A 25035-nucleotide genomic window follows, 5' to 3' on the forward strand; every position below is an offset into this window, starting at 1 on the left:
AATCAGTTTAACTCCCCCCCCCCCATTGTATTTTTACTTGAATTTCATTTATACTGACTACTTCTATGTGTTTTTGAAACCTTTTGACTTTATCTTTCTGGGAACTAAAGATCTTAATTATCCTTATTTGATTTGACTTATCTTCATAAATAATTTATGGATTCAGAAGTGGGATAGAAAAACCAAGCCTGAAAAGTGTCATTTTAGATGCCATATGATCTTAGAAATGATATTATTGCAGATTTTTCTTGTTCGGACTGGATGTTCTTCATAGCTGGATGAAAGGACTGAATATTTTTACTTTTTGCGTGAAGCTTTTAGTGATCTTTATCCAGAGCAATTCTGGATAAGTAGTGAAGGAACCTACTCATCTGTAAAAAGACAGGGCACACTGTCTTCAGTGCATTTTGTATCCTATTTGAGGTTTGAAAACTTTTAATTTCTGCTAGAGGACTAAATATGAGACTGTCTTATTGCAAAGCAGCATTGCCGCTGTGGTTATAGTGATTGACAACGCAGCGTGTTTAAAGTTCTCAGCACACTATTGAATATGCAGATGTGAAGATAAATCATCTTGCTTTGATGAAAGTATGTTGTTGCTGCTGATGCATATACCCCAGGAAGAGCAATTTAAAACGCTTGCTTGAAATGTAGAATAATGTGTGTATTCAGGATTGTTGTCATACTATTAAAAGTTCACATTACAAGTAGCTTGCTATAGAAATGAATAGTGAATCCTAATTCAGCCATTGGTTTTGTCAAATGGTGCTGAGTCCTGGATACATAACCCAAGCTCAAACTTGAAGAATTGCTCTCTAGAGTAGGCAAGTAAAAGATTTTTCCTGCTTCCCTGATTTGTCTTTCCTCTCCTGACAACCAGCTATTCCATCAACTCCTCTGTGCTCGATAGAGGGGGACTGAGCTAAGCTCAAGCCTTGTCAGTGTTCCTTGCCTGGTGAAAGGACAGCATAATTAGGTTTCTTTGGTATCTTTTAATTTCTTTTATGGAGGAGGAATGCTATCTGAATACCAGGTTTCATTCTAGTGGGACCCCAAGAGACTGTGTCAAGGACAGACAAAAGCTAGATCTTCACAGCTTTGTTCTGAGTGTGAATATTGTACTGAAGACAGGGCATTGAAACTTGAAGTAGAAAGCTCACTACATAGAATCCATTTTACATATGAACCTGCTCTTCTTTAGATGGCCTTGAATAGATTTGTAAAAAAAAAAAAAAAAAAAAAAAAAACTTCATGCTTTTACACTGCATTTAGTCAACATGTCAACATTATCGGCACAAACTTGTGTGGTGTCTCTGATGAGCAATACAAAGTCAGCTCTCTGATATTTGATTGCAAAGCAATGTAGTGAGTTGACCCTGGGCAGCTGCCAGACATGCCACCCAGCCGTTCCCTCACTCCCCCCTCAATGGGACAGGGGAGAAAAGAAGATGGAGCATCTCATGGGTCAGGAGAAAGACAGGGAGATGACTTGCTGATTACCTCATGTGCAAAAGAGATTTGACTTGGGGAAAATTAATGTAATTTATTGCCAATTAAAATAGAGTTGGATAGTGCAAAACAAATCCCAAACATCCTCAACTCCTTTTTTCCAAGGCTCAACTTCACTCTTTCACTCCTGATTCCTCTACTTCCTCTCTGAGTGGGGCAGGGGGCCGGGGAATGGGGGCTGCGTTTTGCCAGCATTTTCTTGGCCACAGAGCCAGCGGGCCCCTCTGCCAAGACCTGGGCAACTACAGTTGGGTACGACTGGAAAGTCCTATGGATGGTGCTTGCATTGCTGTGCATGTGTATGTATACAGACTTTCAGATGCGTTTACAACAGGCATCCTTCACTTTGAACATACTGGGAATTTATGATCCAGACAAAGACAGTAAACTGTAATGTTTGTAACTTAATATTCAGTTATCTGATTAAAATTGGAGGGAACGGGCTATATTTATAAGACACCTTCATTTTTCGGATACGCTAATTTAACTGTGCTGTTTTCCTTGGTTGATATGTTAAACATGTAGTAATTATACAGTTTTACCAAGCATAATTACCAAGTACACTTGCCCTTAGAAATGTCTCAGTAGTACCTGTGCATGATAATGAAGATGCAATAACAGCCAATGCTATTGTCAACACCATTTGCATTTGATAATTAGAAAAAAACAACTATTTATATTCAAAAAAATGCTACACAAGCAGCAGGATAAGCTGGACAGCTAAGACTGTTGTAAAACACATTGGCTTGAATTTCCATAGCACATTAAAATAAGGCAGTTCGGGTAATTTAAAGCAGTGAGAGCAGTGACATATCCTATGTAAAAATCTGTCTTACAAAGCCATATATATAGCATCCTCCCAGCCAGCTTTTAAGACAATGAATTCCATTACTATATTCTTTAATGAGTGTTTCTAAATCAAGTGTTTCCAACAAGACAAAGAGGAAATATAGAAAAGGAAATGGCCCTTTCACCATTGTAATGACATTTGCTTTTATTTTAAAACAAACAAACAAACAAAAAAGTATTTGGGAGCATGTGAACTTACCTGGAGTTTTTATAACTATCTGTCACAGCAAAATACAGGGGAACAACAGGACACTAACTTGATCAAGCCCTTTTAAAATTGATTTTAATCCCCATTAAGTTCAGAACTGAGTTTTCTACTTGGCGTTTTGTTCTGCTGTTTCTAACAGAAATTTTCTTCTTGTCACTGTAATAATGCACCAGGCAAGCATGAGAAAGCCATTGCCACTTTTACTGTGGATGACAAAACTGATTTGTTTGAGGATGCTTAGCTCCTTCCAAAAGCAGGTGAGTTTTGCCTGGGGCAATGTGCAGACCTGATGTAGGAGTAGTGCAGCATCCTTCTTCCATCCTTTCTCTTCGGTCTCTACTATTTTGACAGAACCATTAAGATCTGAATCAGCGACAATGATCAATGCAGGCAGTTCATGTACTTTGGCTTGCATCTTGCAGTCTGGTCAGAAATTATTTTTCTGTTAAATAGGTCTTTGGAAATGAAGGTACAGTCTGTTTTGTGCAAGTGAATACAAACAGGTTTTTGCTCTGGGAGGAAGAAGCAAAATTTGTTTAGTCACAATGTACTTTGTGTATTTTAGGGACCTCTTCTCTGGTGCATCTACTGTGATGTTCTTAGGACAGAGAGGCCTATGAGAGAAGCCTTTTCTCACAGTCGTGATGCTTCAAGAGAGGAAATAAAACCAGAAAATCTAAACCGAGTGTGGAACACTCTATGAAACAAACTATTGGGGCCTTCTGTCTTGTTTATCTTGATTTTCTTTTTTTTTTTTTCCCCAACATCATGACTGATCAGGTATTCACATCGGTGGACATTGTTAATGTCTTTTTGATTGAACATCTCCCTATTAACACAAAACAAAACCCAAACAGAACTATACAATGACTGCTTGTCATCTTTTTCTCCCTTATGTCCCCTTCAAGCCAAATAATAAAAATCATTCATGCATGTTAGACCTCTAAATACTTTTTCTTCCTTAAAAATTTAAGAACAAGTACCAAATAAAAAAAGAACACATAGTGACTTGCTTTGCAAAATTCTACCTCCAGCTGAATCCCACATGTCATTTACCAGTTGGACAGACAGGAAATAATTAAGAATAAATAAATACACTTCCTCATTCTGATGGAAATCTGAGATGTTATAAAATCTGGATATTTGTTTTCCTGAGCAAGTGTACAAAGCATGGCACTTAACCACACTTGAAATTGTTTGAATTCAGTGTCTGTCTGTGCAGTTGTTTGATATTGCTTCTTGGATTCCTCCTAAGGATTAATAAAGGCTAGCATTGGCTTTCCTTGCTTTGGAATTTCATACCGTTTTAAAAAGAATATGAGAAAATCTGCAGCATTCCAAATCTGTATCTCCTCAAATAATGGAAAAAAAAAATCCCCATTTATTTATTTATTTATTTATTTATTTATTTATTTATTTATTTATTTATTTATTTCTCCTGCTACGATTTTTGTCTCCTGTGAATGTTGAACTAATAGCTAGAGTTTGGGCACACCATGTTTTATGGAATTAAGAACTGGTTGGCATCTGAAAACTACAGATGACTCTTGCGACTGGTACTTCTTGTTTCAGCTAGCCTTGGTTAGAAAAATGTTGACCTATCATTGATATGGATAATTAAAAGTGTTTATTTTCTTCTGGTAAGATTAAATCAGTTTAAAGATTGATGTTAGTCCAAAGACTTACTCCTTCTAGAAAACTGAGAATCCAAGTAGACAGCCAAGGATTTTGCTTGTGGTGCTGGTTGCACAGCCCTGGGTCAGCAACAGGAGTCCTAGAAATAACTTACAACTCTGAATCAAATATTCTCATCTTTCCAACTTGCAAGTCTATCATAAAGAAAAATGTTCTGTTTGGCTTCAGATATACAAATTTATGCAAATCTTGATCTGTTCTTATAGAGGTGTGGGATTTCCTTTAGTCTCTAGGGAAATAAATAAAGATTCTATCTTTAATTATTGAATGCTAGACACTTTCAGACCTTGGGGAATAAGGTAAAACGTATCCACAGAATGTGTTTCCTATGAAGCTGCTGCCCTAAACTGACTTGCTTCTGCTGGAATCAGCTTGCATATTTTGTACTGGCATATCAATGCATTTCTTAGCCTGCTCCAATTCACATATCATCAAGATATTAGTGTAAGAGATGGTCACTGTTTACTGCAGGGTGCCAATAAACCATGGCAGATGCTGTTAACCTGCTGCCCTCCCCGGTAAGGAAAGGCAATAGGAGGAAAAAGGGGAGAGACAACTTAGAAAAGTTTTAAATGCTTTACTAGTGGTACCAATAAATATAGAAAATAATACAAAATATACAAAACCAATCTTGAATTTCCTGGGGTAGCGCAGCATTGCCCCTGGCGAAGCTGGCGTTACTCCAGTGGCTGCAGGGCAGGTACCAAGAAGTCCTGGGCTGGACTCTGCAGCAAACTGGAACTGGATTCAGGGTTGCAGGGTCTGGAACTAGGCCTTGAATCTCAGGCATGACAGGCAGGGTCCTCTTTAGATGCCAGCCATGGTTGAAGAGAGCGAGACCTTCGTGACCTCCCACTTTTACAGGGTGTATGACGTGTGTGGGATGGAATTCTTAGTTGGTCAATTTTAGTCACCTGTTCATCTGACCCTCCTTGCAAATATGCCACTCTCACTTACGGGATGTGTAAAATTTATCAGTAAACTTGGCTGCCGTAGCAATTAGTCTAAACCTGGGCCTCTTCTGCACACCATTGCTACTATCATCAGCTCCAGGGCGAACAGTGTCTGAAAAACATGCAGCCAAATTCAAAAAAGTGCATTTACTTAGAAGAACTGAGCTGAAAGGAAAAATCACTAAAAGAAAACTGGTCTTGTTTTAAACAAAACCAGGGCAGAGATTTGGGCCTCTAGTGCCAAAATTCACAGCCGTGATACACAATAGGCACTTCATAGTATGTCTAACAAGACCCCGAGAATACTGGATCTCACAGGTTGGGTGTAACACAGCTTGCTCAATACAGAGAGAAGTTCAGAAGTCTAAACTATGTTCACATTTTCTTACTATCCAATGTTCCTCAATTTGTTGTTGTTGTTGTTCTTTTTTTTTTCCTTTCCCATCCTCTGTTCTGTTCATCAAAGTTCGCATAAAATTTTGGCCCTAAAAGGACAAAAATAGAGCTGGTAGCTTATCTTCTGGTTTTGGGAAATCGAATCAAAACCAACATAATCTTAAATGTATGCCATATATACCCTGGATTAATGCAACAGTGAGGGGAAAGATCAAAAGTATTTGTTCTTTAACTTGTTAAAGGATCTTTTCAGGAACATTTGGGTGATACTTTCGGTGAATCAATGGATCATGGCAATTGAATTTCTTGCAGTCACTAGACATTTCTTTGGAAATATGGGAAAGAGTGCCCTTTAACAAAAGAGCTTGCAAAATGCAATTGAAGCTAATCCTGTGCTTCAGTGAGAGGAATCGTGAAAGGATGACTTTCATGCTTAGTTGGATGGGGAAAAATAGGCTTCAAGTAGAAGGAAACCAAGGTTAGACTTTATTTGTCTTTTCATGTCAGGAAAAAAATAATCTGTCACTATAATACAGTTTAATTCATAGATCATGCACCTTTTGGTTTTTCCTTCTATCATCACTCCTAACAGTAAGCAACTGATAAACAGAAGACAAATAGCTTCTGCTATAAATATGACATAACTGTTTTCTCCAAAGGGGAGTGAAAATAAACAACTATGAACAAACATAGAGTTAAGAATGTGTTTGGGAAAACAAAACAAAACAAAACAAAACAAACAAACAAACAAAACACAAACACAGAAAAACCCACACAAAACCTCCTGAGTTTAAGCTTAAGTGATGTTTACTTTCTACTGTACAAATTGAGAAACAATCTCTATTGTGTTTTGCATAGTTCATTAACTTCAATTTTTTTCTCACCTAACAAAATGTGGAATGTGCTTTACATGCTTCATGGCATTAAATATTTTGTCTGTCTGGTAGGAGCAGTTTCTTCCCCAGTGATTGTATGAAAAGGGTAGTTTCCTAGTATAAAAGGCATTCAGACAGGAATCTGTAGATTTTGCTCTGTGTTAACTTTGAGACTTCTGTTGAGCATCTTAACCAACCTGTAAGTGGGTAGATAAAAACATTTTATTATTTCTTATGAGGTTAACTTCATTTTGTGAAATGGTGTGATATCCATAGTGATAATTTAAAATATCTTTATTCTGTACCTGTGCTATATTGTTTTGAAAGTTAATATTTGGCTTTATCTGGGCATGCTTATATATTCCAGTGCCCAGCAATTTTAAAGTCCCTTACTGACTGTTTTGATCTTGTTTAAATTAGGTTAAACTTGGAATAGCAGCTCTGAATTCAGAAGATTTATGTTGATACAAAACTGTTAAAAGTAAAGGGACCTTTAAAATAAGCTTGTATTGTGAAGAAAAAAATTACATGCTTTGTTCTCATTAAAGATAAAAGCTTAATTTTAGAGATGGAAACCCACTAAAGCAATGATGAAAAATTAAGATGACTGGTAAGAAAAAATGTAATTCAGGAAACTAGTTATCAGGTGCTATTGTCTTATCCCTGGGTCCTGAAAAACAAACAAATCAAACCAACCTGTAAAAATGCAAAAACAAAACAAAAAACCACTACCAAACAAAAAAACCCAACCAAACAAAAAAAAACACACACCAAACAAATAAAAGATATTTGTTGATGTAAGGTCGACTGAAGAAGAACACAGGCTAGGTAACTGGATAGTGTATTTTAAGCTAAATTAGATACGACAATATAAATCGAGAAGGTTTTCAGTGTTCTCCAGCCTTGTGTGTTCTTCTGCCCCCTACTCTAAAACTTTTTATATGTCATGACTCCAGGCTTTTACATATTTAATTTAGATAGCTATTGGTTTGTAAAAAATCATACCTACCTGCAAAGATACTTAAGGAGCTTTGTTCGCTGTAACATCCTCTGGAATATTTGGGCATTTCAGCAGTGAAAAGGTGAAGAAGTATATCAGTAGGTTAAAAGAAGAGGCACATGAGGACTGGAGATGCAAAAATTTGAAAACATTTATGAATTTTACTTTGCATAGTGTTGGTAGTGTTATCCTTATGTTCTAAGGACGATTTAATGAAATCCCATGTGTATAACCAGACTGACTGACTTTTGACTATTCCAGATACAGCTGACCTGAGTTTACTTGGGGTTTTTGTTTGTTTGTTTGTTTTAAAGTAACTGAGCAAATAAGATGGCAGGTTTCTTGCACAGTTTTTTCAGTTGCATACGGTGCAAAGCAGTTTAGAAATGTGTTCATAAAAGACACAGCAGTACAATGGCATGAACGTTTGCCAGATTTTCAGTGGGCTGTGGAATGCTCTGCAGATTACAAACTAAACCAAAAGTAATCCAGATGTGCTTTTGTTTTAAAATCATGTAAAAACTTCCTCTGTCCACTCTTTCCCAGCTGAGAGAGAAAAAAAATAAAACAAACCAAGCACCACAAACCACTGCAAAAACCTTGCTGTAGAGACAATAAAAAGAATGTATTTATTTTTTAAGTAATTAAAAAAGGAAAGCTACTAAATAATAGCATAAGATATAGGTTTAGTTTTAAGGACACCTGTTCTTTTCAAATACAGAATACTAAACAAATTATTTTTTTAATAAATTCAGAATTTCATATATTAACATTTTCATTAAAAGATTGAGGTGCACAAATTTTGGGTGCAGTTTTCTATTTTTCCTTTGTGAAATGTTGAAATTTTGATAAATCTGAATTACAAAAAGCTCCTTTGTACACCTTTATACTTGCAATGATTCCAAACTGAATGACTTAGTAAAAAATAAATCCTAATGTCTCTGGTTAAATTATAGATCACAGTAATTATTGACATTTACTTTAAACCTTTTCTCATTTTTAGTAGTTAATGACAAGTATGAAGAGTGCCGTGGAACATGTATGCCATTTGGTGGAAGGCAGCACAGCCAGAAATGTCTGATACTAATCATAGAATACATTGCACTTATGTGCTATTGTTATGATATTACAGTTTCCAGTGTTTCCCAGGAGTACTTATATATATTTAGTAATAAATAAGAAAACTTTCTTGTTTTAATAAGTCTTTGGTTACTCTGAAAACTGGTCAACAGGAGTCAGAAACAAAGTTCATTTAAAAAGGTACTTAAGAAAATATCATAACGTACCATCTGCCTTTAGGCATCTAAATGCATTTTCAGAAATGTGGCCCTTGTGGTGCATCCAGCGTTGCCCAAAGACAGATTCTTGAACCAAAACGAAGAAACAAGCGTGACTGTGCTCTGCTGCGAGCAAATTAACTGTCATAAATAAATGTTACCTGAGACTTATTCCTTTCCTTGTTCCTTTCCTTTCCTTTCCTTACAGACATCTATAGAAAGGCTTGAAATAAACCTCAGAACAAGTAACCTTGAACAGTAAGGGTTGTGTGGAGACCACTAAATTCATGTAGTTTATGGCTTCACCTTGGAGGGGGAAAAATAGCTGCTATGGTTTTCTACCTTTTCAGCAGTAGCCACCCTTTCGAGCAACAATGTGTTACCTCTGTTGATGATATGCAACTTGGAGTGGCATATGAAACATCACAGGTGATCAATACGAGCTGCTCTAATCTTTTTAGTTTACAGCTGAGCTCCAGAGATAGTTACAGAAAAGCTTGAGTTACACTTGGAGTCTGGCTCACAAAGCTGAATGTGAACTTGGCTCCCAGACAGTCTGTCAAGACTGTCCTGTGAAATGTCAGTCATGTGGGGAAGCTGCAGACTTCTGCAGTATGGAAAGAGCACTATGCTCAGAAAAGCACAGTGAGAAATAACACATGAAAGCAATGGAGGCCAGCAGAAATAGCAAACAAGAAGCCAATTGAGACTTATGTAAAACTTGCATTGACTTTCTGGTATGCAACTGGGAATAGTAACTGGGAAAGGAACGTGTGTGTGCAGAGCACTACACTGTTCGCACAGGCGCTATGGCGCTATGTGGACAGCTCTATTGTGGCTAAAGGAATTTTAAAAATGGATTTGCTTTCGTTATGCTTCTAATGTAAGCATGGTGCAAAAGGAGTCTCACTTAGGACAGTAGGTGGGACAGAAGAGTCAAAAGTGAAGCTTCTGCTCTACCAGTCATCTGGTTTGTTGGTAAAGTGGTCCAAGAAACTTGCTGGGGAGTAAAGTTAGCTTTGTATCTTATAAGAAACAAGCAAACAAACAAACAAACAGTATATGGTGGATTTTTAAAAGTTATCTTCCCCAGACAAGAAGAACACAACAGAACATGCATAAGGTAAAAAGTTATTAAACCACTACAGATGTACTAAAGGCTGGTACATCTGGTGAATACCTGACAGGCAAGTATATCCTTTTCCCAGAAGAGAAGGCCCTCCTTGATAAGCTCTTGACTTGTTTCCTGCTGACTTAAGAACTCGGAGCATGACGTGTACCCTGCCTGACATTTGCGAGCCATTATCATCAGTATTTATTGTTTTAATTAGTGACTCTTCTGATAACTAAGGAGAGGGCTTCTCCAGAAATGTTCCTCTCCCACATGGCATTTGGCCAGAGGTTTATCATACTGAGCAACAAGCTTGTGGCACACGGCTAAAGTTGCTTTTCTTGTCATTGGAGTTAAACTGTCTTCAATAACAACTGCTTCTAGGTTTGATTTTGTTAAAGCAATTGCAGGGAAAGTAGACTATTGACACTGTTTACTGCAGGGTGCCAATAAACCATGGCAGATGCTCTCTGTTAACCCCCCGCCCTCCCCACTAGGAAAGGTAATAGGAGGAAAAGGGAGAGAGAGTTGGTTGCAAGTTGGAAAAGTTAGAAATGTTTTACTAATGCTACTAATAAATAGATAAAATAATACAAAATATACAAAGCCAATCTACCCAGAGTAGCGCAGCGTTGCCTGCAGCGAACTGGCCGTGAGCTGCTTTGTAGCATCTCCCACTTCTCAGTATAAATTCAAAAGTTAATTTGAAACAGTGCATAAAATGTTCTTGCAACTTATGCTTCTTTATTCATACTCTTTGAGGGGACACAGACTTGTGAATTAAACATGGTGAATTCTAGTATTCATTTCAGATTATAAAACCTGCCTGTGCAATCTGAAAATGGAGGCCATCTCTGTGTACTAATGCGCTGCAATCCAAAAAAGCTGCATTAATATTCCTATTGGTTGTCATTGGAGATATGCCAATTCTCATATGTATTTATTCGCATTCCAGACTGCCCTTGCAATCTCATGATTACTTTCCACAAGTGCTTGGTGGCTTGTTCTTTCTCCTTGGCATGCTACAGAAAAATCCCTCTACATATTCAAATTTGGGGAGAAAAATCTGTTTAGGATAACTAGTATTTAGCACACAGTACAAATTAAACCCAGATGATATGATTCACTCCCTTGCTCCCCAACATTTACATTAGAATTCTTCTTTTAAAAAGGCATATTTTGCATTACAAGTGAGGATTAAAAGTCACTTTAAACTTTTTTTCCTTGCACTTGACAGGGATTCTTATATAATTAATGAGCTGAACACATTGGTTTAAGATTTTGGGGTTTGTATTGTAAATGTTCTGTTTGTACAGTAAAAATGCTGTGGAAAAGAGAAATGATTAAGACTTTTTTTTTTTTTTTGGTCAAAAAAACATGGCTTTACGTATTTCTTGGCTGACATGATTTTTTTAAATGCTACTTCAGATTGACTCATCTGTTTCATGTTCTGCTAGCAATTAATTCTGGCTACTTTGGACTTGGAAGACAATATTGACCTTTTAGCTTCTAAGTAGATCAACCTTTGAGTTCTTAATTTCTGGTGTACGCATACGGTGTTTTTTCTAGTAAAGTTGTTATTGGCAGCATGTTTGTCTTACAGCTAGTATCCTACAGAAAAATTATGATAATGGATTATAATTTGATAGGAAATCTTGACTGAAGATTTTGAAGAAGGAGGGGTAAGTTAGAGGATTTTTGGTTTGGTATTTTTTAAAGGTCTGTTTCTCAGTGCACACTGGACCATAATGATGGAAAAGTCTGTGTTCTTCAAAATCACTCTTAGTAAGTCACTGTCACTTATTTCTGATGAGTGCTGTTTTTATTTTTTGGAAGTACTGTACACATCTAAGCTCTCTTTTTACTTTGCTGCAGAATCTTTGCAAGAGGTTCTGAGAGATCCTCCAATGCAGCTTCCAATTATTAATAAAAACCACCTGTGATTCTAAATGTATACTGCTTATGTTTCTTTAACATTTCCAAGTGTATAGTTGTTTGTATGCGTTCTAACCTACTGCTAGATATAAATGTCAAGAAGATACAGATGAACTGCAGGTTGTGTTTTTCATCTACTCAAACAGACTGCTTTGATAAGATATGTCACCAACTTTACAGGTGACTTGATTATTGATCAGGATGCTAAGCATTTGAACAGACTTCTGTGAAGTGAAGCATCGAGTTTTTTACTCTGCTTTGCCCGCCAAAAATCATTGAAGACTCTGGTATAATGAGGATTAAGCTTTAACAACTTCGAGGATTGATAAATCAAGAGCTTGTGTGTGTATGGTCTGCTTTGTGTTATAATTGAGGCCTCGTCCCTTCAAATAGTCTGGTCCCTGTTCCCCGAATAGTTCATGGACTACATAAGTGGGAACTAAAGCAATTGCAGGCAAAGTAGATGCATGATGGGTAGACTATTGACACCATTTACTGCAGGGCGCCAATAAACCATGGCAGATGCTCTCTGTTAACCCCCTGCCCTCCCCACTAGGAAAGGTAATAGGAGGAAAAGGGAGAGAGAGTTGGTTGCAAGTTGGAAAAGTTGGAAATGTTTTACTAATGCTACTAATAAATAGATAAAATAATACAAAATATACAAAACCAATCTACCCAGAGTAGCGCAGCATTGCCCGCAGCAAAGCTGGCATTGTTCCAGCAGCTGCATGGAGGTACCCAGAAGTCCTGGGCTGGACTCCACAGCAAACTGAAACTGGATTCAGGGATGCAGAGTCTGGAACCAGGCCTTGAATCACAGGCACAACAGTCAGGGTCCTCTTCAGATGCTGGTCATTGTCAAAAAGAGCACAACCCCCCTGATCTCCCACTTTTATAGGGTGTATGACATGTATGGAATGGAATACTTAGTTGATCAATTTTAGTCACCTGTTCTGTCCGCCCCTCCTTGCAAATATGCCCCTCTCACTTATGGAATGTGCAAAATGTATCAGTAACCTTGGCTGTCATAGCAATAAGTCTAAACCTGGGCCTCTTCTGCATACGATTGCTACCATTATCAGCTCCAGAGCGATCAGTGTCTGAAAAACATGCAGCCAAGTTCAGAAAAGTGCAGTTACTTAGAAGAACTTAGCTGAAAGGAAAATTCACTAAAAGAGAACTGGTCTTGTTTTTAAGAAAACCAGGACAACTATATAAATAAACTATAAAATTGTAAACTATGAATAGAGTATAAAACAGCAAAGGATGGGTATCCTTTCCTGGTTTTGTTGAGGGCCAACACCAGAACACATGAGAAGCTGCACTTGGTAGGACTAAAGAGCTGTCTCACCTGGTATCTGGTTTCACAACAGAGCAAGTGTGTAGCAGTCCTTCCATTCCCTAGTCTTCAGGTCTTGAGGAATTTGAATTGTTGGTTGCAGAGGTTTTGCATTTGTGTTTAATGACATTAGATGACCTTTTTTCCATCGATGTAATTACTTGAATCTCAAGGAAGCTTTTTTCTGATGGACATACACTGTAATTGCCGTCTGAATAGGAAAGACAGAGTAGCAAATGTCATCATACCTATGACAAAGTTATCAGTTCTTCCTGTCCTAACAGAATGGAATAGAAGTGTGGTTTTGCTTCAGGAAGTTAACATTTAAATAGACCTAAGCTGACTTGGATGTTAATACATCAGTGAGATAAATGGTACTGAGGAGAGTTTATTTCTTTGCTGCTACGATGCTGGCAGGAGAGTGTGCTCTGTAATTGATTAACAGGGCACAGTACATTGACTTATATGGGGAAAGCTATTATATCTCAGTAACAGGAAGGTATTATATGATTCTGGTTTTAGTAAGTAAAAAATTGGATTCTGCAGGAAATAACTAAAACTGCTGAAAGAACCAAAGGTTCCCAAGTATTCTTTTTTTTTTTTTTCCTCTTAAATCTGTGGCATAACAGCATTTTATATTATGAAGAAAGTTTAAATAGTGCAATATATTTTGTGGAACTTCCATACAGGGCTAGAAATGTTAGTTTATATACGCAGTCTTTTAACTTTTGTTCTGTTGGATCTAGAGTCATGATTTATTGATGAAATTTAATATCTTTTTTACTGTCTTTTCATTTGAGGTATAATCCTTCCCTATAATTCATACACTTTTATGGTGTATTTCCTATATTTGGAATCCTAAATGAGAAGGCAGGTTGGAGTGTTTGTTTTTTAAATAATGAGAAAGTGAAGTGGTTTTGGTTTTATTCTTTAGCCTAAGAGTTGGTATCCCAAAACAGGCATAGAGAGTGAACACAGTTCTAAATAACAGTGAAAGAAGATTATATTAACCTCGCTTGTTTTTTCTCCTCCGACATCCTCCCCCACACTGTCTTGGCAATTCCAACCAAACTAATAAAGCAGTGGTCCAGATTCAATACTTTAAAAATACATTTGTAGTAAATGAAGTACATTCACGACGGTATGTAAAAAAATTGTGACCACAGTGGCAAATACAGTGTGATACTCTGTTTTGTTTTTTGTTTGTTTGTTTGTTTGTTTGTTTTTTGTTGCTGGAGTTTTTGTGTGTGTGTTTGTTTGTTTTATTCTTTCGAAGTAAAGAGGATGGATTAATGAAGCTGAGACACAAGGCAGGCCTTACAGGGAGATGATGATTTAGAAGCTAATACCCTTTCCAAACATGTTTTTCCATATTTCCTTTGGTGTAGCTTCATGAATAGCAGCAACAATACAATAGGTGTCAAAGTAAGAGTGGCAGATTTTCTCAACAGCTACTGGGATCAGTAAAAGAAGTTCTGATGAGCTTCTGCTACTTGGAGAGGTGTTTTTTCATCTGTCTTCGTGTTTCTGAATACAGTGTCTAGCATGTAAGTTGCTTGTTGTTACAGAAATTAAGGTTTTGCTCACCTTTTATCCCCTTTTAAAGGTTTTTAGTTATGAATTAGGATAGCTCTTTTGCTTCAAAAGTTTCTTTTAGAATACCATGACCAATAGCCTCCCATTATATTCATTAAGTAATCAAATTACATAAGTAGCAAACGTTTTTGTAGCTAAATCTTATTATTTCTAATATTCTTGCATAAAGATGCAGGTTTTTCTTCCCACTCCACCATATGAAACTGTAGGTGGGGGAAAATCATCTAAACCTTACAATTTGGTTTGAAAAACAAACATACAAACAAAAAACAAAATCAACCATTCAAACAAACAAAAAAACAGGAAACTGAACAAAGGTAAATGTTCAGCCTTAAAACATTAACTCTCTCTATTACTGAAAATATATGTATTTCTCTTTTTCATTAACAGTAAATATTGTGTAAGATAAGCATAGGAAAAATGCTGTAAAGATATTTTGTTATGAATTTTTAAACTATTTCTGAATACGTGTTCTTCAGCTTTTAAGTCTCCCATTCCATTTTTACCTAGACAACAGAGCTAATGACAAATGACTTCAAATCTCTAGCTAAGTAGCACCAATAATGAAGTGGCAGCCAGAACAGTTCACTAGCAGTCTTTAAGTTGAAAACCTATTTTTATGGACTATGAAAAATACACTATAATGAAATATTTTAGAAAAAAATGTCAAATAGCTCTGTCTTTCTGTGATTATGACATTCAGAGCAAAATTTGTAGTGAGTCCTTCAATCTGCTGCTAACTTCTGTTCTTAAGCTCTAACCTTGCACTACTCTGACTGAAATACTAGCAGCCTGGCACCTAAGATCTTAAAACATAGACCCTCACTCCATGCCATACCTCTCCTGCCAGAAAGAGGTCCTGTGTGACCCCGGTGTGCTCCTGGAGTGGTGTGATGGGACCATGAGGCCCGTGCCATCCAGCTTCTCACTAAATGTGCCTGTGGCCACAGTCAAAGTAGAGAATGGAGGGGAATCGATCCTTCTGTTCTGTAATATGAACAATAATGCGTAGAAACATTTATCTTCCCTTGTCAATATTCCATCTTTAAATAGTGTGGTAGTAAACTTTAAAATAATTGGAATTGTCCTTTAATTCAGTGCAAAGCAATTGCCCTTTACACTTGCCTGTGCTTTTATGCTGGTATCAATTTTGTTTTCTCCCTTAACAAACTCTCATAGATTTGTGAAAGAAACTTATTTATTTTCTTAAATGTCAAAATACTGATTCATGACCTAATGTTGCTCTGTATTTCTGTGCTTCAGTTTCTATTGCTGTGAAAGTAATTCTATTTTTCATTACATGAGACTGGAAATTTTAGGAGACCTGCATTACAAATTACTCGATTCACTCACAATTCTTTTTTTCCCCCTTAACGTTCTTCTGTTAAGGGTAGGATTAATTCAGTCTTCATGTGTGATCCAGTCCGACCAAATCACAGTTTGTTACTTGTACCAAAATTATCTGGTGTGGCACAGCATTAAATATACTGCCTATCAGGAGCAGTCTAATGCTTTCTAGATACATAAATTGAGGGTCTTTCCACTTACATTAGAGCCTGTGTTGCAGTGTGTGTGTTTAAAAAGATTAGTCAAGTCGACTGGTGTAGGTTATGGGTTTTCTATCTTTGGTAGGTTGTACTTGACATACAAATAAGTAATTAAACCTACATGTTTCAACCATCTGTTGAAAAAAATGAGGAAAAACTAGAACAAAGGGCAGCACAATAGCTATCTAAGTATTTGAAATATCAAAAGCCAGTTGCCTTCATTCTAATTTACATGACTTCATACAACAGTGGGAGATTTGTTTTAATCATTTTATTCCTTAGAAAGGCAAAAGTTCTGAGTTTGGTTTTATTCCATCTTAGATACTAATACCAAATTAATCTTCTTTATAATGAGTAAAGTAGAAGTTAAGTGCTCAAATGCATTATAGAGATTATATTTAAAAAATATATATTTTGCTTTTTTGTTTCAGTGAATCTGTAATATGTGATAATTTACAGGCATTTATTCACGTACTCTAATCTATTTTCTTTTCAAAATGTCAGGCTACCAGCACTTGAATTGCAGAACAGAAAGTTTATATCTTACCTATTTCTTATGAAGCTATAATGATAAAGCATTTATTTAGCAGTGCATTTTCATGTCACCAAAAACATTCCAGATATATCAGGGCAGGCTTTTCTGTTCATATGTAGTATCCCTAAGGAGAGTGATGGCCCATGCTTAGGCATTACCATTTGTTCTCAGGGTACCCAGCTCCGTGAACTAGAATACAGGGATGGGGAGCAGAATGAAACTCCCAATAATACAAGGGGAAATGGTGAGTGACCTGTTACGCTACTTAGACAGGGATGGGATCCACCAGGGGTTCTGAGGGGGCTGGCAGAGGTGCTCACCAAGTGACTTTCAATTATTTATCAACAGCACTGGCTAACTGGGGAGGTCCCAGTTTACTGGAGGTTAGCAAATGTGACACCCATCTACAAGAAGGACTGGAAGAAGGATCCAGGGCACTACAGGCGAGGTCAGTCAGACCTTGGGGCTGGGGAACATTATGGAGTAGACCATCCTGAGTACCATCATGTGGCACATGCAGGACAACCAAGCAATCAGGCCCAGTCAGCATAGGTTTATGAAAGGCAGGTCCTGCTTGACCAACCTGATCTCCTTCCATGACAAAGTGACCCACTTAGTGGATGAGGGAAAGACTGTGGATGTTATGAACTTAGACTTCAGTAAAGCCTCTGACACTGTTTCCTACAGCATTCTTCTGGAGAAGCTGTCAGCTTATGGCTTACACTTTGCTGAGTAAAAAACCGTCTGGATGTCCAGGCCCAGGGAGCTGTGGTGAATGGAGTCAAATCCAGTTGACAGCCGGTCATGAGTGGTGTTCCCCATGGCTCAGCATTGGAGCCAGTTCTGTTTAATCTTTTTATCAATTATTTGGATGAGGGGATTGAGTGCACCCTCAATAAGACTAGAGGTGACACCAAGTTGGGTGGGAGTCTTGATCTGCTTGAGGCTAGGAATGCCATACAGAGGGATCTGGACTGGATGGATCACTGAGCTGAGGCCATTTGTATGAGGTTCAATAAGACGAAGTACCAGGTCCTGCACTTGGGTCACAACAACCCCATGCAATGCTACAGGCATGGTAAACAGTGACTGGAAAGTTGCTTTGTGAAAAAGGATCTGAGGCTGTTGATTGAGAGGCAGGTGAACATGACCCAGCATTGTGCCAAGGTGGTCAAAAAGGCCAACAGCATCTTGGCTTGTATCAAGATAAGTGTGGCAAGCAGGACTAGAGAAATGATTGTGCCACTGTACTCAGCACTGGTGAGGCTATATCTCAAATACTGCATTCAGTTATGGGCCCCTCACTACAAGAACGATATTGAAGTGCTGGAAAGGGTTCAGAGAAAGGCAACAAAGCTGGTGAGGGGTCTGGAGCACAAGTCTGATGAGGAGCAGCTGAGGGAACTGGGGCTGTTTAGCCTTGAGAGGAGGAGGCTGAGGGGAGGCCTTATGGCTCTCTTCAACTAGCTGAAGGGAGGTTGTAGCATGGAGGATGTTGGTCTCTTCTCCCAAATAGCAAGTGATAGGACAAGAGGAAATGGCCTCGAGTTCTCCAAGGGAGGTTTAGATTGGATATTTGGAAAAATTTATTCACGGAAAGGGTTGTCAGGCATTGGAACAGCCTGCGCTGGGAAGCGGTTGAGTCACTGTCCCTGGAGGTGTTTAAAAGATGTGTAGATGTAGCATGTAGAGCAGCTGATGTGGTGTGGGCATTACCACAGTGACAGCAGGAGGCTTAAAAACAGTTGAAACCTGGAACTAACAGTCAGTCCCCGAAGTCATCTGATTGGAGCCAGCGCAGGCGGATCCTCTTAGGCAGATCCCAAGGTACAGGGGATTTTTTTGGTTTCGATTTTGCGACCCCGCAGCCCTTGCGGGAGCGGCTGACATGACGTGGCGTTGCCAGGGTAACAACAATCACAGCCCCGCCCCCAGCCCTGAAAGAGCCTCAGGGAGGGCAGGGACACTTCGCTGGCCACCAGGCGCTGGGAGGTGAGACCAGCGTGTGAAGCTGTGAGTACCACCCACACTGTGCTGCAGCAGCGGCTGTGGGAGCTCGTGCAGCAGGTGCAGAGGTTCTGTCCCTCCTTGCTCCATAGACCTTCTCACCTGTTGGCAGTCTCCCAGACTGCAGCTTACCATGGTCTCCTCCAGACAGAGAGCTTGCCTCAAAAGGACTGTGGTGACCCAGATGGAGGCCCTGACCCGATCTGTGTCTGTGTCTGTGTCTGAAGGAGGAGGTTGAGAGACTGAGGATCATCAGGGAGTGCGAGAAGGAGACTGACTGGTGGAATAACTCCCTGGCATGCCAGCCAGAATGGCACCAGGGAGATATCCCCCCAAAAAGTGATGGATCACCGGCCCTGTTTGGCAGAGTGGGGAGACCTGAGACAGCCCCTGCCCTGTCTCTGTCAGGTAGAGGTTGGGGACCAAAAACATGAGGAGAATTCGAAGCAAGTCCCAGTTCAGCATCACAGGCAACCCACCTCCCTACCTGCCTTGCTTCCCCAGGTGCCCCTCCGTAATGGGTTTGAGGCCCTGGATCTTGAAGGAGGGGTAGGTGAGGATGTGGTGGAAGGTCCGACTATGAGGTCACAAAGGAAGAGGCAGTTGACACAATATCTCAAGTCTGCCTCCAATAAGGAAGAAAGAAGGGTAATTCCCTTCTGAGAGGAACAGAGGGTCCAATATGCAGAGTTGACCCTCATCATAGGGAAGTGTGCAGTCTACCTGGAGCCTGGATCAGGGATATTGCCAGGGCACTCCCCAGCCTGGTGCACTCGACAGACTACGACCCACTGCTGATCTTCCAGACAGGTGGGGAGGAAGCTGCATCCCATAGTCTGAGGGGAATGAAGAAAGACTTCAGGGCCTTAGGACAGTTGGTGAAAGAGTCTGGGGCTCAAGTGATTTTCTTTTCCCCCCTTTCATTTTCTGGTGATGACGTGTGACAGAATAGAAGGATCCAGTCCATAAACGCTTGGCTTTGAGACTGGTGCTCCAGGCAGGGCTTTGGATTCGTGGATAATGGCTGATTTTATGAGACACCAGTCTGGACAGTAATACATGGGAAAGGTTTATTTCACAGGGGCAAAAGGATGCCGGGACAGGAATTAGCAGAATTCATTTGGAAAGCTTTAAATTAGATTCGAAGGGGAATGGGGTTGTAGCTGGGCTTGCACCATTGGGGCAGCACTCTAGAACTGATGAAGACCGGGAGGCCTCATGTACCCCTAGGGGGAAATTGGTGTGCTCAGCTCGCTCTCTGAAATGCCTGTACACCAATGCATGCAGCATGCGGAATAAGCAGGAGGAGATACAAGCCTGTGTTTTGTCAGGAGATTATGATCTGGTGGCAATTACAGAGACATGGTGGGACAGCTCACATGACTGGAATGTGGTCATGGATGTCTATGTCCTTCTCAGGAAAGACAGGCCAGCCAGGTGAGGTGGTGGAGTTGCTCTTTACGTGAGAGAGCAACTACAATGTATTGAGTACTGTCCAGGGGCAGATGAGGAGCAAGTTGAGAGTCTGTGGGTGAGAATTAAGGGGCAGGCTGGCATGGGTGATACTGTTGTGTGTGTCTATTACAGGCCACCAGATCAGGGTGAGGAAGTTGATGAGGCCTTCAACAGGCAGCTGAGAGCAGCCTCACAATTACAGGCCCTGGTTATCGTGGGGGATTTTAACTACCCTGATGTTTGCTGGAAGGACTACTCAGCCAGCCAGCCACAGTCCAGGAGGTTCCTCCAGTACATTGATGATGACTTCCTAATGCAAATGGTGGATGAGCCAACTAGAAGAGGTGCACTCCCGGGTCTCATTCTCACTAACAAGGAGGATCTGGTTGAAGTGGTAAAGGTTGAGGGCTGCCTTGGTTGCAGCGACCATGAGATGGTAGAGTTCAGGATCTCATGTGGCCGGAACAGAATAGCAAGCAGAATGGCAACCCTGGACTTCAGCAGGGCAAACTTTGGCCTTTTCAAGCAATTGCTAGGGAAAATCCCATGGGACAGGGTACTTGAAGGTAAAGGGGCCCAAGAGAGTTGGTTAGCATTCAAGGACTGTTTCTTCCAAGCTCAACATCAGAGCATCCCAACATGTAGGAAGTCAAGGAAGGAAGCCAGGAGACATGTTTGGTTAAACAAGGAACTGTTGTGCAAACTCAAGTGGAAGAGGAGAGTTTATCAATCATGGAAGGAGGGGCTGGCCACTTGGGAAGAATATAAGGCTGTTGTCAGAGCATGTAGGGAGGCAACTAGGAAAGCTAAAGCCTCCTTAGAATTAAACCTTGTGAGAGTGGTCAAGGACAACATAAAGAGCTTCTTCAATTACATGATAAAAATAACACTAAAGGCAATGTTGGCCCACTGATGAATGAGGTGGGTGCCCTGGTGATAGAAGATACAGAGAAGGCAGAGTTACTGCATGCCTTCTTTGTCTCTGTCTACACTGCTGGATGCTGTCCTGAGGAGCCCCGTACCCCTGAGGCCCCAGAAGAAGTCAGGACAATAGAGGAGTTTGCCTCGGTTGGTGAGGACTGGGTTAGGGAGCAATTAAGCAATCTGGACATCGGTAAATCCATGGGTCCTCATGGGATGCACCTGCGGGTGCTGAAGGAGCTGGCTGAAACCATTTTTAGGCCACTCTCCATCATCTTTGCTAAGTTGTGGGAAATGGGAGAGGTGTCTGAGGACTGGAGGTAAGCAAATGTCACTCTAGTCTTCGGGGACCCAGGTAACTATGGACCGGTCAGCCTCACCTCCATCCCTGGAAAGGTGGTGAAACAAATTATCCTTGGTGCCCTCTCAAGGCAAATCAAGGATAAGAAGGTCATTAGGGGCAGTCAACATGGCTTCACCAAGGGGAAGTCATGCTTAACCAACCTCATAGCCTTTTATGAGGACATAACCAGGTGGATAGATGATGGTAAAGCAGTGGATGTGTTCTATCTTTATTTCAATAAAGCATTTGACACCATCTCCCACAGCATCCTCACAGCTAAACTGAGGAAGTGTGGTCGGGATGATCAGGTAGTGAGGTGAACTGTGAACTGGCTAAAGGAAAGAAGCCAGAGAATTGTGGTCAATGGGGCAGAGTCTAGTTGGAGGCCTGTATCTAGTGGAGTCCCTCAAGGGTCGGTACTGGGACCAGTACTATTCAACATATTAATCAACGACTTGGATGAGCGAATAGAGTGCACTGTCAGCAAGTTTGCTGATGACACCAAGCTGGGAGGAGTGTCTGACACACCAGAAGGCTGTGCTGCCATCCAGCGGGACCTGGACAGGCTGGAGAGTTGGGTGGGGAGAAATTTAATGAAATATATCAAGGGCAAGTGTAGAGTCTTGCATCTGGGCAAGAACAACCCCAGGTGCCAGTATAATTTGGGGAATGACTTGTCAGAGAGCAGTGCAGGGGAAAGTGACCTGGGGGTCCTGGTGGACAGCAGGATGACCATGAGCCAGCACTGGGCTCTTGTGGCCAGGGAGGCCAATGGCATCCTGGGGTGTATTAGGAGGGGTGTGGTTAGTAGGTCGAGAGAGGTTCTCCTCCCCCTCTACTCTGCCCTGGTGAGACTGCATCTGGAATATTGTGTCCAGTTCTGGGCCCCTCAGTTCAAGAAGGACAGAGAACTGCTGTTCAGCAGGGCAAGAGTCAGAGTCCAGCGCAGGGCAACAAAGATGATTAAGGGAGTGGAGCATCTCCCTTATGAGGAAAGGCTGAGGGAACTGAGTCTCTTCAGCTTGGCAAAGACTGAGGGGTGACCTTATTAATGTTTACAAATGTATGAGTGAGTGTCAGGAGGATGGAGCCAGGCTCTTCTCAGTGATAACCAATGATAAGGCAAGGAGCAATGGGTACAAACTGAAACACAGGAGGTTCCACTTAAATATGAGAAGAAACTTCTTCTCAGGAAGGGTGCCAGGGTACTGGAACTGGCTGCCCAGGGGTGTTGTGGAGTCTCCTTCTCTGGAGACATTCAAAACCTGCCTGAATGCCTTCCTGTGTAACCTCATCTGGGTGTTCCTGCTCCAGTGGGGGGATTGGACTAGATGATCTTTCGAGGTCCATTCCAATCCCTAACATTCTGTGATTCTGTATGTGGCACTTGAGGACATGGTTTAGTGGTGGACTTGGCAGTGTTAACACTTCCAGGGTTGGGGCATCCGCAGCTTCTCTGGGCAACCTGTTCCAGTGCCTTACCACCCTCAGTGAAGAGTTTCTTCCTTACATCTAATTTAAATCTTTAAGTTTAAAGTCATTACCCCTTGTCCTATCCCTACATATCCTTGTAAAAAGTTCTTCTCCAGCTTTCTTGTGGGTCCCCTTTAGGTACTGGAAGGCTGCTGTAAGGTCTCCTTAGAGCCTTCTCCTCTCTGGGCTGAACAAACTCAGCTCTCTTAGCCTGTCTTCATAGGAGTGGTGCTCCAGCCTTCTGAACATCTTCATGGCCCTCCTCTGGACTTGCTCCAACAGGTCCATTTCCCTCTTATGATGAGGGCCCCGGAGCTTAATGCAGTATTCTAGGTGGGGTTATATGGGAGTGGAAAGAGGGGGAGAATCACCTCCCTTGACATGCTGGTTGTACTTCTTGTTTGGTGTTTTCTTTGTGTTTTGTTGTTGTTGTTGGGGGTATGATTGGTTGTTGTTTGGTTGGGGGTTGGTTTTATTTGTTTTTCCTGAAGTGTTGAGATGCAGCCACATGCATTTGACATGTACAAAATTACAAAAAAATCTTTTGTTACCAAAAATAAAGGGCACATTGCCCCTTAATCTGTATGAATTATTAAGAGCATGAAGTGAAACTACTTTCTTGTGTTTCAGAAAAGTGTGATGAACCTCTGGTCTCAGCGTTACCCCACTCCTCGTTCAGCAGCTCATCATCTATGACAAGCAGCTATGTGCCAGGTTATGCAAAGTTAAACAAGAGAGGAGGTAAGGGACACTCTATACCTTAACACTCAGATGTTTAGAGAAAAAATGATGAATGATATTTTTAGTATGACTTATTTTGTAAATTGAATTAATTTTTGCTTCATTGTATGTGACAGTAATTGCACTCCATTGCACTGCAGGGAAAAATACAATACTGATAACATGTAGCAGCATGGGCCAAATGCCTAATATTGATGGACTCATATGGTATGGTTGTGTAATTGACTTCAGTTAAAAAGGCATACCTGTGTTCATTGGACGAATGAACAATTGCGAACTCATGCTTGTTGGAGCAAAACTAAACTTTGTTGCTGTGTTGGTTTGTTTCCCCCTTAGCAATGAGTGCTATCATTCATTTTTTTCTGGCACTACAGGAACTTTGCTTTTTGCTTATACTTCTGTAATGCCATGAGCTGTCTTTCTGAACTAAGAAAGCCACCTCAGTTTTGGTGGTTGGAAGAATAAGTGCAGAAGTTTGATCTACCTGGTTTTAACTATACCCTTAGGGCTAGGAAAATGGTCTGAACACAAGTCTTTACCTTCAGTTGTAGGGATCCTCCTAGCTTTCCTTGATGGATCTAGATATCTGTATATATATATATATATATCATTTTGATATCAATCTCTAAAATAATTTCACAGAAATGATACATTAAAACATGAAACTTTAATGGGAATTGCGTATTCTGATTACTATTGATTTTTTTTTCTAAATAGTATCAATCCAAAAGCCCTGGAATCTGAAATTTCAGAGATTGTCAGGAAATTAGCTTATGATTGAATACAAAAATATTATCTTACTTGCAAAATACATGTCAATGGTTTAATAAACTGACCTAGTGAACCTGGAGTTAAGAAATACTTTCATTTCAGGGAGGAAGAAGAGAGGCTGAGTAACAGTACCCCAGTCTTCTAAATCCTAAAGATGTATAATAATGGTCATTAGAATTGTGGAAGGTTGGGTTATTTACACTGCTGTTTTTATTTTTCCTGCTCCTGAAGGAATCATGTTGCTCCTGCCTAGATACCATATTCTGCCACCTTGTTCTGAAAAAAAAAAAAAAACAAAACGCAATCTTTTGTCTTTGGGTGTTTGTAAACAAAATCTGGAATACTTTCAAACAGTGGAACACCCTTGAGTTTAAAAGCAGAATTTGTGGCATCAAAACAAAGGCCTAGGCTGCCCATGTTGTCCATCAATTTTTTATAACGTTGTTTGTACGGTTTCTGAGTCAAGAACAAACACCTTATGAGCAAAGCCATGCATTTA

At 40.2% G+C, this 25035-nt stretch overlaps 1 protein-coding gene across 5 annotated transcripts in view; it reads left to right on the forward strand.

The window, feature by feature from the left end:
* The window catches only part of CNTNAP2 (contactin associated protein 2), a 1147495-nt gene that overhangs the window by 336658 nt on the left and 785802 nt on the right, over positions 1-25035 (forward strand). For 4 of the 5 annotated variants that reach the window (XM_065052118.1, XM_065052119.1, XM_065052115.1 and 1 more), the window contains exon 2: positions 23655-23765. In XM_065052118.1, coding sequence (XP_064908190.1) covers positions 23655-23765 — 111 coding nt within the window. Of the gene's footprint in view, positions 1-18771; positions 18839-23654; positions 23766-25035 lie in introns of those variants that run through there. The other variant, XM_065052116.1, reaches the window with a different exon arrangement.

The sequence above is a fragment of the Columba livia genome, chromosome 2 (assembly GCF_036013475.1).
Source record: "Columba livia isolate bColLiv1 breed racing homer chromosome 2, bColLiv1.pat.W.v2, whole genome shotgun sequence".
NCBI lineage: Eukaryota > Metazoa > Chordata > Aves > Columbiformes > Columbidae > Columba > Columba livia.